Here is a 15,179-nt window from a genome sequence, read left to right as displayed (position 1 = left end):
AAAGGCAAATAGCTCAGGTTGGAAATGGAAGAGGTTAATGTTCCCATGCTGATCAGGATCAAGTCAGGCCTGTGAGCAATTCCCTCATTTTCACTCCAGAAAAATTAGGAAAACCCAAATTAAAAAAAAAAAAAATTAACTATTAGAAATGAACATTTTGATAACAAAATTTAAAAAGTTTTGCACAAATAAAATCATTGCAGCAAAATTTAAAGAGAAGCAGAAAAAATGAAGGGAAAAATCTTTGTAACAGGTTTCTCTGATAAGTTTTATTTTTAGGATATATAGAGAACCCATTCAAATTTATAAGAATAATAGCTAATCTTCAATTGCTATTCAAAGGATATGAACAGGCAGTTTTCAAAGGAAGAAATACAAGCTCACAATAGCCAAATGAAAAAGTATTCTAAATCATTTACAACTGGAGAAATGTACATCATCTAGAACTTATCAGATCAGCAAAGTTGTCAAAAAAGGAAAATGAAAAATGTTTTTAGGGCTGTAGTGAAACATGTACATAATGCATTATAGGTGGAAATGTGAACTAGGTCAGCCATTTTGGCAACAGTTTGGAATTGTGCCCCAAAAGCTATTAAATTACATTTATCTTTTGACCCAGCAATACTACTACCAGGTCTATATACTCCAAAAAAATAGCATCTCTCTCTCTCTCTCTCTCTCTCTCTCTCTCTCTCACACACACACACATACACACACACGGGAGGGAAACAAAATATTAAGGTTGCAAAGTGCTTTATAAACATCTCATTTGATTCTCACAACAACCATGGGAAATAGGTCCTATTTTCATCCCATTTTACAAATAAAGAAACTGAGAGCAAGAGGTTAAATGACTGCTAGAATCACACAGCTAGTAAATGTTTGAGGTAGAATTTGAATTCAGGTCTTCCTGACTGCAGGTCCAATGCTTTATCCACTATGCCACCTGACTGTTTCTGCTCAAACAAAGAGAAGTATCCATATATATAAAAAATATTTATAGCAACTTTTTGTTGTGGAAAAAGATTGAAAACTTAAGAAGGTGCTCATCAATTGGGAACTGTATGGCATATCAATGTGATAGAATACTATTGTGTTGAAAGAAATGATGGTGATGGTTTCAGAGAAACTTAGAAGACTTATAAGAGTTTGATCTCTCCCACTAGACTGTCAGCTCCATGATGGTAGGGATAAGACTATAACTTGTCTTCCATTTTGGAACCACTTTTTAATATACTAATGAATGTAAAGCAGAAGGTTTTGTTGTTGTTTTCTGCTAAGGCAATTGGGGTTAAGTGATTTGCCCAGCGGCACAGAGCTAGGAAGTGTTAAGTATCTAAAGTCTGATTTGAACTCAGATCCTTCTGAATTCAGAGCTGGTGCTCTATCTTCTGGGCCACCTAGCTGCCCCCATGAAATAATTTAAATTTTAAAATTCATATTAATTGTATTTGCCTAGATCACCCAAGTCACAACCTTTTTCAGCTTCTGTTTCCTCTCAGGATCCTTTCAACTCAAAATCTGTGGTCTTTTGGTATGATCTATTACTTTTTGGGATATAGCTAAAAATCAACTTTTGAAAAGATGAAAATGATGGCATTTTGCTTTGTTTTTAAACGATTTATGTAAAGAAATGTCATGGAATTCTGTTCTTATACTCAGTGCTGCTCTTTCTATTATCAGTTTTCTCCAAGATGTATGGAATCCTTGTTTAAGAGACAAAATTTAATCTACGGGAAATAGGAATCAAAAATTACAGTCTCTACCTACTCTAAGAAAATTCCAAACAAGCCTCTTGTGAGCCTCTTTTGTTAGGAAAAAGAAAGACCTAGGGAAAAAAGTTCAAAATCATTTATAAGTCAATCACTATAACTGCTCAAGACAGTTCTTTCTTCTGCTAAAAGATCAGATTGAGGATAGAAAAATATCCTCAGCATGTGAAATTTACAAGGGCATTTCTCTCAAGAAGGAAACTAAATACCTTATTTTTCTTTATCTTTGGGGATACTGGTATTTTTCCTATCCCAATTTCTATACTTGATAATAATTTTATTTTTTCAATTATATGTAATGATAGTTTTTATCTTTATAAGATTTTGAGCTCCAAACTTTTCTTCCTTCTTTCTGCCTCCCCTGAACAGCACAATCTGATATAGGTTATACATGTGCAATCATGTTAAACATACTTCCACATTAGTCATGTTATGAAAGAAAAATCAGAACTAAAGGAAAAAACCAGGAAAAGAGGGGAAAAAAAAGTGAAAATAGTAGGCTTTGATCTGCATTCAGACCCATGGTTTTTTTCTGTCCATTCCAATTTCTAGCATGAATTGAAATGAACACTTAATAGTGTTCTGGATGTAAAATTGAAAAGACTTTTAGCTACACTTAATAATTTACATTTGTGTAATATTTTAAAGTTCCTCACAACATTGCTTTGAAGTACATAGTTCAAAGAGTATATGTCCATTTTGCAGATAAAGAAACTGAGGCCCAGAGAAGTGAAAGGACTTATTCAGGGTCACATAGCTAGTTAGTGGCAGAGCCAGTACTCAAACTCATGTCTCTTGATTCATAGACTATTGTTTTCCCCACTACATCATCCCATTCTGAACGGATCTCAGATAGGTTTTGAAGTCAAAAGTAATTCAGTTGCTTGACTAGAATGTTAACCATGAAATATATGCACGGGTATCCTTAGGGTTTTTGAGAAAATAATAATCCTTCCCAAAGTCCTATCTGCTAAAATATAAATGGGATATTTGTATTTATGAAATTTAATAAGTGCTTTAGCTTTTTATCAGGAAACATGTCTACCTCCTAGCAAGTGAATTCAATAGATGTTTGTTAAGCATCTATGTATTGGGCCCTGGGCTACAAATGCTTCTATAAGAGCTAGAAAACATTTTTGTCCAAAATATCTCTCTTCCATGTACTAATATTTCCTTCTGACCACATTTTATTTAGGTTTGGAACTTTCCAATTTTCTTGGTTGTGTTTCTTTACCCTCTCTAACTCTATTTCTTTTTTAACCCTTCTCATTGCTCTTCTGATGGACTCTGTGATATTAAAAAAGCCATATACATTTTTTGCCTTATTTTTCTTGGTTTTGAAATTGAAATATGTACCACTGTACATATTTGCATTGTACTACAGCTGCTTCATAGAATAGTGAATTGAATATTCCCTAAAATCAACTAAAGTAACTTAGGCACATTGACCATGGCAACAGCTCGATGTAGTTAATTCCCCAGATGCCTTGTCAGGTGTAGTTTTGAGATGAAAATATGTCAGAATTTCTACATGTTCTTCCTCAGCATCCCTGAAAGCTGTTGGAGCATTTATAATCTCCTGTATACAGAGAAGGCTCTTGAATTGAGTTTAATTTTAACACTCTGGACATCTCATGCTTTCCTTTGGCTTTCATAATTATCATTGTTTCACATTGGAAGTTATTTTTTTTCATCATGACTTTGGGAGAAAGTTCTGAATTGTGCTTTGTTTTCTTTTTCAGGATTTCCACCATGGTGCTCAAGGTCTTCTTTCCTTCTTGCTGTTCTTCAGCAGACAGTGGCCTTTTGATTGGCCGGTGGATCCCAGAACAGAACTCTGCAGTTATCTTAGCTGTTGTTCACTTCCCTTTCATCCCTTTCCAAGTAAAGCAGTACCTCTCTGAAGTACAGAAGGTGAGCCAGATAGAAACTGTTGTGCTGGGTACTTGGTGTAATAACAAGCAGGAGAAGGAAGAGAGCCTGGGCAAATTCTTAGATGATCTGAGCACCATTTTTTCTCATGAACCTTGGCTCCAGCTTAGCAAAGAGAAAGGAAGTAAGTTCTGGAACTGCCATATCCTTTCCAGAAAAGCTGGCAGCCCCAGAGAGGATCAGATCATTTTGATCTATTATGACCAGCGCAAAACCATGCTGTCCCAATTGCATCCCCCTGAGATATCTCTGGATACCCAGCCAGGAGTTATCACCGCTCCAGATGCTTCAAAGCTTGCAGCTGTGTTTGACACTGTGGCCAAAAATGAGGTGCTGTTCCTGACAGACAGGTACGATGAGGGGCCCATCAAACTGAGCCACTGGCAGTCGGAGGGTGTGGAAGCCAGCATCATCGTGGAATTGGCAAAGCAGGCATCTGTACCTGTGTGCATGCTGCTGACATGCTTGCTTTCCCTTGTCTCTGGACTTTGTAGGAACAGGTAGGTAACTCTAATTGTTTCCCCTTTATTGTCCTTGCACTAGGTCTGTGAGGCACTAAACACAGTGCATGAATAGGTGTTGGTCAGAATATGTGATTAGACTCCAGCCATATGTCTTATGTTGGCTAATATTAAGATACATCATCTCTATGAAGAAAGGATATATGCCAGAGCAGCAGATGATAACACAGGACTTGATGGAGTTATAGCATGTAATAGAACTATGAAATGGAGCAGCCATGGAGTGGTATGGGACTGCAATAAAAAGAGCTCTAGATTTGAAAGAGCACAAATCCAGAACATTCTCTCTCTAAGTGACCATGGACAGGGGACGAATCTTTCTTTTTCTAAACTTTTGTTTTGATACATTGATGATAATATTTGTATTAACTACTTCTAATGTTAATTAAGATGTACATGCTCTATGCATAGTAATTGCTTGATCATTCATATAAGAAGAAAATTTTTTAGTAGACTCAGTTGCTTATGATCATAGTCATAGAATGAATAGGACTAGAAGTTATGTACTCTGCCATCAAAAGCAAGTGAAAAAGGGCATTGGGATGGAAGTCACCACCCTGTCTACATGGTATAACACCAACAAGAAGAAGGGGCTGCTTACCAGGACCAGGAATCCAGCTGGTAGCAGAGTCAGGACAAAACTCCAGGTCCTCTGAGCTCTGGTCTAGGGCTCTTGTCCCTGTACTACTCTTCTGCCAGGTTGGACCTAATCAGTTTCCAGAGCTCAAGTATACTGGTCATATCAAATGATGGTTATAAGTTTGGGTACACTATTGATATTTTGTAGGTGTTCCCTAAATTTGTCTATCTCTTGTACAATAAAAATAATGCCTTTTGTACTATAATATAGTCTAATGCTACAATGAAATTTTGGATTGTAAAACTGATAGTGTGATACAATAGGCAGTCTTGAAGTATAGGATTTCTAGAGCATGTGTGTGTGTGTCTGTGTATACATACTTATGTGTGTTTGTGTACTTACACAAACCAGAATGACTAAGGATAAGGTAATATTTCATCCATTCCTGGTAGTGACTGATCATCTTCAAGGCAGGGTGGTGTTGAAAGCTTATAGAATCAGGCATTAAGAAGAATATGTTTAACATAGTTTTTTTCTCTAAGAGCTTATAATTTAAGATGACAAAGTATGTTCCAAATACCATGAGAACATCAACAAATGAAAACTACTGGTATTAATATATGTTAATCACTTCAGTGACTCAATCCTCTTAGGAAGAATCTTAAAGGAAAAATTCTATGGAAAACTTACTCTCTTATCTGTTGCTTCTATATTACTATTTCCCATTTGGAGACTTGAATTTGACTTTCCTGCTGTTTTGGGGTGAATTTGATTTTAGTTTGTATAATCGATACCAATTCATGAATACATTTTCTTAGAACAGGCTTCTTTCTTCTATAGGGATAGTCCCTATATTCAACACACATCATTGAGCACATGTTATGTGTACTGTGGCTTAGCATTTAGATCTGTTATGATAGATATGAGGCTAATTAATGCTAGCCTTTGCCTTCAGCTTGTCATATTGTGTGTGGAGGAGGGAGAATAAGGTATATATACATAGATATACATATATGTGTATATATGTATACATATATTAGATATACATATATATCCATATGCCTCTGTGTGTGTGTGTGTGTGTGTGTGTGTGTGTAAATACAAATGAAAATAATAGCAAGTACATTAGAAGTTTGTAAAGTATTTTGAGAGATGGCTTCCAGCTGTGAGACTCAGAAGTTTCTTAAGGATACAGCATTTAATTGGGCCTTCAAGGATGGGTAGGATTTCAGCAGGAAGATTTAGAGAAGGCATTTCAGGAATAGGATATAATCTCTTAACGCAAAGGACAGAAGTTAGGAAGTGAATCATAGGTCTGGGGAAGATAGTTATTATGGTATTTTGGCTGGAGCATAGAGTATATTAAAAAAGGGGTAGTGTGAAAGTCTAGAAAAGTAAGTTGAAGCCAGATAGGGTGAAGGGCACCAGGTAATACTGTCCTTTAATTTTGCCTTTCTTCTATTAACCTCTTCTTGTCTTCTTGTATCCAAAGTAGGATTTCTCAGGCAAACAAAAGGAATCATTTAACAATACATGCAGGAAATAAAATGAAAGATATTAGGAATAAAACTGGAGGAGAAAATTCATGGTGAAAAAATATACATGGATGCATATAAATATTTAAAAATACTGTTTTGTTAAATAAGAACTATCATGGTAGAGGATGAATTTGCCCTGGGAAAGTTAAAGAAGCAGCTTTCGTTAGAACATTTTAATCAAGGGGGAATCAAAAGAAAAATATACTCTGGACAATTTCCCACACAAAGAAAGCCCTTGAGTATAGAACTGGATATATTTTAGAGTCATTTCCTTCTCTCTGGATGTATAAAGTACTCCTAATGAAAATAACTGACAAATGCATCTGGCACCATCTGGTGGAGAAAAGCTGTAATAGCAGAATATTTCCAACTCAGTTTCCTTTGGAACTTGTGTAACCTAAGGGAGATAGAGTAAATTGTGTGATTAGCATGGCTTGTATCCAATTGAAAAGAATCTTTCTAATCAGCCTCTCTGCCAACATGCCTGCTTTGAGCCAGTGGCAGGCCAGCAGAGAAGGCAAAAGATAACTAAATTGGTCAATCAATTGCTTGAATTGGATATGTGATTTCACTGATAAAGAGAACTCCAAGGATCATTACCATCTCTGAAATTTTGAGCCTTGGAGAATTGCCTGGGCCACTGAAAGGTTGCATGGCTTGAGTAGGGTTGTATAGCCAGTATGTGTCAACAGGATCTTGAATTCAGGTTTTCCTGACTCAAGACTAGCTCACTGTCCATGTCAGCACATTGCTTCTCTCTCCTTTCTCCCATTGAATTGAACTCTGAATTCCTTTGAGTAATTATTAATTTTAGAAGGTTTCTCAATATTCCACAATTTGATGTAATCAGGACAAATAAGCAAGTAGCAAAACACTTTAGATGGCACAGTGAATGGAGTCCTGGTTTCAAGAATTGCCCTGTGGCACTTAACTTTGGCATCAGTTTCCTCCACTGTAAAATGGGCATAATAATAGCGTTTACCTGCTAGCATTGTTGTGAGGATCAAATGAGGTAATATTGGTAAAGAACTTAGGAAATTGCCTGGCACATAAAAAAACTCTTAATAAATGCTTGTTTCCTTTCTTTTCTGGGGAATTGGGGAGGTGGAGAGACAGGCAAGTCAAACCATCATCACTTTGACCACTATCTCCCCACAAGTCCTGAGACAGTCCAGGAGCCAGACCCAAAAGTCTTGAGTGCTCCCTAAACCACCAGGCCCACTTCCTCATACCCATCACGAAGACAGAAATCATTGTGAGAGAGGGTTCCTCACCACCACCAGCAACAACTGCTAACCAACTGCTACCATTGGCAAATAAGTACAAGAGCCCTGCAAGTGACAGCACCCTGAGATTGCCAATCTGACAGCAGCTAAAATCTAGGGAAACTCCTCCTATGGGGATGGGCCAGCTGCCATCCACAGAGCCAGCAAGCCAGCCTAGCTGAAGCAGCAAGGCACTTATGGGGGATGCAGGAGGTGCCAGGCAAGTTGAACCTCTACTCTGTAGAGGTTCTACAGAGTATGAAGCCTCATACTATGATGGAGGTAACCCAGGGTTTAGAACTCAAAAGCCTTGGGAACAGCCATGCTTCTAGCCCAGTGGCCTTTCCTCAGGCATCATCCTGGAAGGCATCCCCTGTGGAGATGCAGCCTGGAAACTGCCCCTGCGATTGCTGTAGCCACAGCTACTGAAGACCCAGAAAAGAAAGCTTATGTCACCAAAGTCCTTGGCACCAGCAAATAGTTCACCAGCAGAAACTGATTTAATTTTATCTGTGGAAATGACTTTAAAGGAGAGTAATTACCTTTTGCTTGGCTATTATACCTAAAGGATCTCTTTTATCTGACTGCAGCTGAAACCTTCCACATGGTTGTCTTCCCCCAAAGACTGTAAGCTCCTTCACAGTAGGAACTTTATTTTCTATTTATGCCACTAAGCATAGAAGTTTCCACATAGTGCTCAATATTTTTTTTTCCTATTTCATTCACCTACACTGGACAGCCTCAATGACAATGACATGAACCTTTGGGGAGTGTAATGTATTAAGTACTTGTTACATGCTAGACACTGTGCTAATAAGAAAAAGAGACAGTCCCTGCCCTTAAGGAGTTTACCATCTAAAGGAGGAGACGTCATTGAAGAGGAAGCTGAAGGACATGAGACAGGGCACCAAGAGAGGGATATGTAGTTTCTTGGAGTGGAAGCCAAGCCAACCTGCTGATGGAGAATACTTTCCTTGATATCTATAGTCAGCAGCTGGTCAACAAAGTTATTTCAATTGTTATATCTTTTGGAATTTCACATATGATTTTAATGTATATATGAATGATAGCTTCCAGGATAAGAGCCTTGTAAAATATAAACATAAAGGGATTTTAGAGTCTAATTTAAAGTCATGTGACTGTAAGGGGTGTAGTCTGCCATAGAGTATTATTTATGAAAGCTTACCTGCTCCTTTTTTGGTAAGAATTACTTCATTTTTTCAGAATACTAAAATTCAGCAATCATTATCATCATTTATTGTTCATCTATCAATTCCTGATCCTCAAAGGATTTTGTTTAAATGGGGTATAAGACATTATTACATTAAAACCTTTATGTAATATACATATGTAACAGCAAGTTTTTGCTTTGAGATGAGCAAATGTTCCATGGTCTTTTAAATATTCAGTGATCTTGAAAATAACACCTATCTAATGAATGTGAATATACCTTTTTGATTTTGCAGTTTTGTATTTCCTGATTTATTTGGTAAGTTATATTTTTAACACCTGAGGAGAAACAATTTTCTTTTAGTTTAGTGTAATAAACAAATAAATGGCCCATTGAAATGTTAAATATTGGCTAATTTTAACCATGTACTTGTTGATTATAACATACCAAGAGTGCAGTAATTAATTTTCATGTTTCTTTTGGACTCCATTTCATTTAATTATTTATCCTTCATATATCACAATAGTGTCTTATATGGAACTTTACCATTTATAATGTATTTTCACTTACGTTATACTACTTTGTTTTAGCTTCATAAAAATGTGAGAGAAGTAGGAATTATAACCATTTTATAGATGAGTAAATCAAAACTTAGAGAGGAAGAGTGATTTGCCAATGTTGCAGAAATGAAACTACACCAGGATCTTCTGGTCCTGAGTCCAAGAACAGTCTCTGCTCACTAGAGTAGGTAGATAGAAATAGATAGATAATGATGTATATATATCCATACTTAACCAGTTATCTTGGAATAATAGTAGTAAGACCAAGGTTTATTTAATTGGAGACATCCTCTGAAAGAAGTGTGGTAAAGGGTAAAGAAGGCTATGTATGAGAGGAAGGAACAACTTTAAGTTAACTTGATAGGATCTGAATCCTAGTGGAGGCTATTAGGTAGGGATTCCAATCTATATAATTCATATTTTCATACAAATCTTCCTTGGAAATTCTTCAGAGTAATTAATATAATACAGAAAGCTTTAAAAATCTGCCCAGAGTTAAGACCCCTTTCTTCTTGAGGTTCCAAATTCAGGCAATTGATAGCAATGCTTTTTTTCCCCCCCAAACTGAATCTGAGGTACAACTCCTGCCTGCAGCAAGTATTTTGAACTGAAAAATGAAGGTCCTGAGCTCTCAGTTAATGGGATCTAGAAATACTAGGTGTTAAAAACCAGCCACATGTCAGTTTTACTTTCTCCCCTGGGAAGCCATCTTTTCTGTACAATAGATGTTTATCAAAAATAGCTCATGGAACTGTATCTCAGAATTTTTTCTTCTTTATAAAAAGTCTTGTCCCATTCAGTAAATTTTATAGACAGTAGCAGGAGATTCCTGAATAATGTAAGGATAATAGCCAAGGAAAGTAGGAAGTCAACTTTGTCATCTGAATGATCTTGACCATTTCCCTTTCTGAATCTAGAGAACATTGTTGATTTTATCTTTTAGAGAACTCAGCAAGTTGAAGGTTTTTTAGAAGTTGATTTTTGGAGAGAAGGTATTGAAAAAGATAGGTTTAGATAGGTTTAGATTAATATTAAAAAGTGAAGCTTTTTGAGCCACTAGTACAGCTGGAACAAGCTGCCTCTCTTCGTGTCTTTGACAGTTACTCCCAAACAACTCTGGGTACCACGAGGATAGTACCTTGTCTACTTGGTCAGTTCTGAAGTTATTTGAGTCCTAGTAGCTCTCATCTAGGCCTCTGCTAGTCCTTTTTCATTCTGTACACCTACAATGGGCTCATAGGCATGAGTGCTGACATTCAGGACTTTGGGTTACTGTATAAAACAGAAAAAGCTTAGTAAAACAGTAAGATTACTATCACATTCTTTTCATTACTAGATGCTATTGAGGGGCTCATGGATCCATGATAGAGCATTTTTTTACTTTCTACCTTCTAAGACATAAAAATTCAGGCAAATAGGAATTATTATGTAGTGTTAGTGCTGACATGTACATTCTGTCCATGTGGAAGAAATGTATTTTTCTGTTTTATTTCTGCAGAATACTTAAGTTTTGGCCTTTGTCCTTCGTATGGAGCAAACTATCAACTTGTGAGCAGGTTGGATATCGACTAGAACATCTCAGATTCGTCTTTAGCAACCAAAAAGCTAAGAACCATACCCAGTTCATGAGGTACAGTATTCTTATCTTTTTGTTTTTCATCTAGGGTATTAATATAACCTTTCCCTAGGGCACTTTGGGGTTTTCACTAATAATAAATCATAAAGAAAACCCATTGGCATAGAGTTCTATTATTTTACCAGCTGCCTCTCACTCTCACTGTCTAACTTTAGGAATTAACAGATAGTAAAGACAGCCTACTTTCATCCTGATAAGTAATTCCCATCTGAACTTTTTTTAAAGGTCCTTCACAAAGGTGGTGAAGTAGGAAAGAGTACTGACCTTGGTGTCTAAAGCCCTACATTTGAATACTACCCTGCTCCTTAATGCCTTTGTTGAATCCTGGGCAGATTTCTCTGCTTAAAAGTTCTTGCCTTGTCTAGCTCATAAGCTTGTAATGAGGATACAGCAGAAGGATAGAAGGAAAAGTGTTTTGTGATGCAAACTCCCTTACATAAGTAAGTTGTTATTGTTATTGAGTCAAACTCCTCTGTCTATGTATTTTAAGTGCTAATTGAAACCATCCTAAGACCAAAATTCTACCTTTCATAAAATTTTGCTGTAGTAGATCATGTAGTCCCAACTGCTCCATTTTGCATATGATAGAACTGAAACCCTGGGGATAGAAGTGACTTTCTCCTTTTGTCCAAGGTCAGCAAGATAGAAAGGAAGGGAACCAGGATTTGAACTTAGGACTTCTCATTCTAAATATACACCCCCTACTATACCCTACTACTTTACTCTTCTACTTGCATTCTATTTCTCTCACAGGAAAGCCAACATCTTTGTTTCACTTCTTCTTGACATGGCTCTGGGAATCATGCTGCTGTCTTGGTTATATAGGAAGAATCAGATTGGTCAGCTGGCTGAGGCTCTCATCCCAGTTGCAGATGTGAGTTAAGTTGACATTCTAGCCCTGAAATCTTTTTTTTTTTTTAATTAAAGTTTTTTAATTTTCAAAACATATGCATGGATAATTTTTCAACATTAACCCTTGCAAAACTTTGTGTTCCAATTTTTCTTCATCTTCACCTTCCCTCCACTTTCTCCCCTAGATGGCAAGCAATATATATGTTAATATATGTTAAACATGATAAAAATATATGTTAAATCCAATATTTGCATACATATAAATACACAATTATCTTGCTACACAAGAAAATGAAACAGGAAAAAAATGAGAAAGAAAATAAAATGCAAGCAAACAACAACAAAAAGAATGAAAATGCTATGTTATGATCCACTCAGTTCCTACAGTTCTTTCTCTGGGTGTAGATGGCTCTTTTCATCACCATTTAGCCCTGAAATCTTATGACTGAGCCAGGATTGGTTCATCTTGCTTATTCCCTTTAAAGAGAAAAGCCCTTTCTACTTCAATTTCTTTGTATTTTCTTAGAGTATCAGAAAGATCTTTTGGTTAATTGGTTTTTCCTAAAGCTCTCTTAGTGGCATTGAATATTTAAAGCTAGCTCTGGTAACAGTATGTGGGGAGGGGAGAACAGGAGAGAGAGTAGCAGCACTTCTTACTATAACCTGCATCCTTTGTTCTGGCCTGATAAAACTTAGAAATCCAAAATACCATTACTCTTGAATAAACAGGATTGTTCTTTGCTGCTGCTACTACTAAAAGATGAAGTAATTATAGAAACACATGCATATTTCATAGTAAAACAGCCAATGTTTAAAAATCTTAAGTATATTCAATAGTTAACACCAACTTCCTCTGAGGCAATTAAAAAGACTCAGAAAGCAAGTTTTTAAAGTAAAAAATTAATCTCTGCAGTCATGTGACTTGTGGGAGAGAACATAGTAGTAATGGAACTTGAGATTGAATCAAGAAGGAATAATATATTTGACTCTCATTCCAAATTCGAAATCCAATTCGGGCTATTTTGCCTGTCTTTAAAGACCATATTCTGGTATTAAAATCAGATTTTTTTTCCCACTTATTGGGATACCCAATTTAGAAATATATTGACTAGAGGATGGTGTTTCCATATACTAATTTGTTTTTATTTATTTATTTATTTATTTGTTTATTTTAATAGTTTTTATTTACCAGATATATGCATGGGTATATTTTACAACATTGACAATTGCCAAAGCTTTTCTTCTAATTTTTCCCCTCCTTCCCACATTCCCCCCCCCCTCCCCATGGGCAGATTGACCAATACATGTTAAATATGATAGAGCATATACTAATTTGTTGAATTAAATAAAGTTAACACTTCTCTTTCATTTGACCAAATATAGCTACCTCCTTCTGTTACTAACCCAGTATTTTATGATTTCTGAAAGGACAAGTAAAATGCCCTGCCCTGGTCTGATTTTCTTATAATAACCTTAGAAGCAACAGGATTTTGGCTAGAACCCATTATATAAGCACAGTGAAAAAAATCCTCCATCTGCCTAATATCACAGGCAGATGGACACATAGTACTCAAAGGGCATTGGACCATGGCACTTGCTTTTGGATCTGCTGTTTATAAATATATCTCATTTTGTGTTCCATCTCTTCCACTGTATTGTTAAAATTTTCCACTTTCTGCTCTAAACCATTGATTCTCTTTTCAAATTCTTTAAGAGCTATTTTTAAAAATTATCTCTTCCTTTAATTTTTTAGAAAATTAAGCATTTCAGCTACTCTAGGAGGTCCTATAGTTATTTTAGTGTCTTTAAAAATGTTATTATGACTTCAATAATCATTAACAAAATCATTTCTACCAAAAATATTACAAAAAAGAGAATAGGTTAAGAAATTGTTACTTCTGTAACAATTATTTTTCTTTTCTTTTCTTTTCTTTTTAAATTGTAGCTTTTTATTTACAAGATATATGCATAGGTAATTTTTCAGCATTGACAGTTGCAAAATCTTTTGTTCCAATTTTTCCCCTCCTTCCCCCACTACTCCCCCAGATGGCAGGTAGACCAATACATATTAAATATGTTAAACTATATGTTAAATACAATATATGTATACATGTCCATACAGTTATTTTGCTGTACAAAAAGAATCGGTCCATACAGTTATTTTGCTTCATAAAAAGAATTGGGCTTTGAAGTAGTGTACAATTAACCTGTGAAGGAAATCAAAAATGCAGACGGACAAAAATAGAGGGATTGGGAATTCTATGTAGTGGTTCATACTCATTTCACAGAGTTCTTTCGCTGGGTATAGCTGGTTCAATTCATTATTGTTCTATTGGAGCTGATTTGGTTCATCTCATTGTTGAAGAGGCCCATCTCCATCAGAAGTGATCATCATATAGTACTGTTGTTGAAGTATATAATGATCTCCTGGTCCTGCTCATTTCACTCAGCATCAATTCATGTAAGTCTCTCCAGGCCTTTCTGAAATCATCCTGCTGGTCACTTCTTACAGAACAGTAATGTTCCATAACATTCATATACTACAATTTATTCAGCCATTCTCCAATTGATGGGCATCCACTCAGTTTCCACTTTCTGGCCACTACAAAGAGGACTGCCACAAACATTTTGGCACATACAGGTCCCTTTCCCTTCTTTAAAATTTCTTTGGGACATAAGCCCAGTAGTAACCCTGCTGGATCAAAGGGTATGCACAGTTTGATAACTTTTTGGGCATAATTCCAAATTGCTCTCCAGAATGGCTGGATGTTGTCACAATTCCACCAACAATGTATCAGTGTCCAAGTTTTCCAACATCCCCTCCAACATTGCGCATTGTCTTTCTCTGTCATTTTAGCCAATCTGACAGGTATGTAGTGGTATCCCAGAGTTGTCTTAATTTGCATTTCTCAGGTTAATAATGACTTGGAGCATTTTTTTCATATGGCTAGAAATAGTTTCAATTTCTTTGTCTGAGAATTGTTAATATCTTTTGATCATTTATCAATTGGAGAATGATTTGATTTCTTATAAATTAGAATCAATTCTCATATAATTTGGAAGTGAGGCCTTTATCAGAACTTTTAACTGTAAAAATGTTTTCCCAATTTATTGTGTCCCTTCCAATCTTGTCTGCATTATTTTGTTTGTACAAAAACTTTTCAATTTGATATAATCAAAATTTTCTATTTTGTGATCAATAATGCTCTCTAGTTCTTCTTTGGGCACAAATTCCTTCCTCCTCCACAGGCCTGAGAGGTAAATTATCCTATGTTCTTCTAATTTATTTATAATCTCATTCTTTATGCCTAGGTCATGAACCCATTTTGACCTTATCTTGGTGTATGTGTTA

General features: G+C 36.0%; 1 protein-coding gene and 1 long non-coding RNA gene across 4 annotated transcripts in view; one reads left to right on the top strand and one right to left on the bottom strand.

The window, feature by feature from the left end:
* Positions 1-15,179, bottom strand: part of LOC141549829 (uncharacterized) — an 83,625-nt gene that overhangs the window by 11,690 nt on the left and 56,756 nt on the right. The window lies entirely within an intron of this gene.
* PIGQ (phosphatidylinositol glycan anchor biosynthesis class Q) overlaps positions 1-15,179 on the top strand; it is a 68,358-nt gene that overhangs the window by 18,779 nt on the left and 34,400 nt on the right. For all 3 annotated transcript variants that reach the window (XM_074279791.1, XM_074279790.1, XM_074279789.1), the window contains 3 exons: positions 3,515-4,204; positions 10,838-10,969; positions 11,729-11,849. In XM_074279791.1, coding sequence (XP_074135892.1) covers positions 3,525-4,204; positions 10,838-10,969; positions 11,729-11,849 — 933 coding nt within the window. In that variant the 5' untranslated portion in view covers positions 3,515-3,524. The remainder of the gene's footprint in view (positions 1-3,514; positions 4,205-10,837; positions 10,970-11,728; positions 11,850-15,179) is intronic.

The sequence above is a fragment of the Sminthopsis crassicaudata genome, chromosome 1 (genome assembly GCF_048593235.1).
Source record: "Sminthopsis crassicaudata isolate SCR6 chromosome 1, ASM4859323v1, whole genome shotgun sequence".
NCBI classification, from domain to species: Eukaryota; Metazoa; Chordata; class Mammalia; order Dasyuromorphia; family Dasyuridae; genus Sminthopsis; species Sminthopsis crassicaudata.
This window is presented reverse-complemented; position numbering and strand designations above follow the sequence as displayed.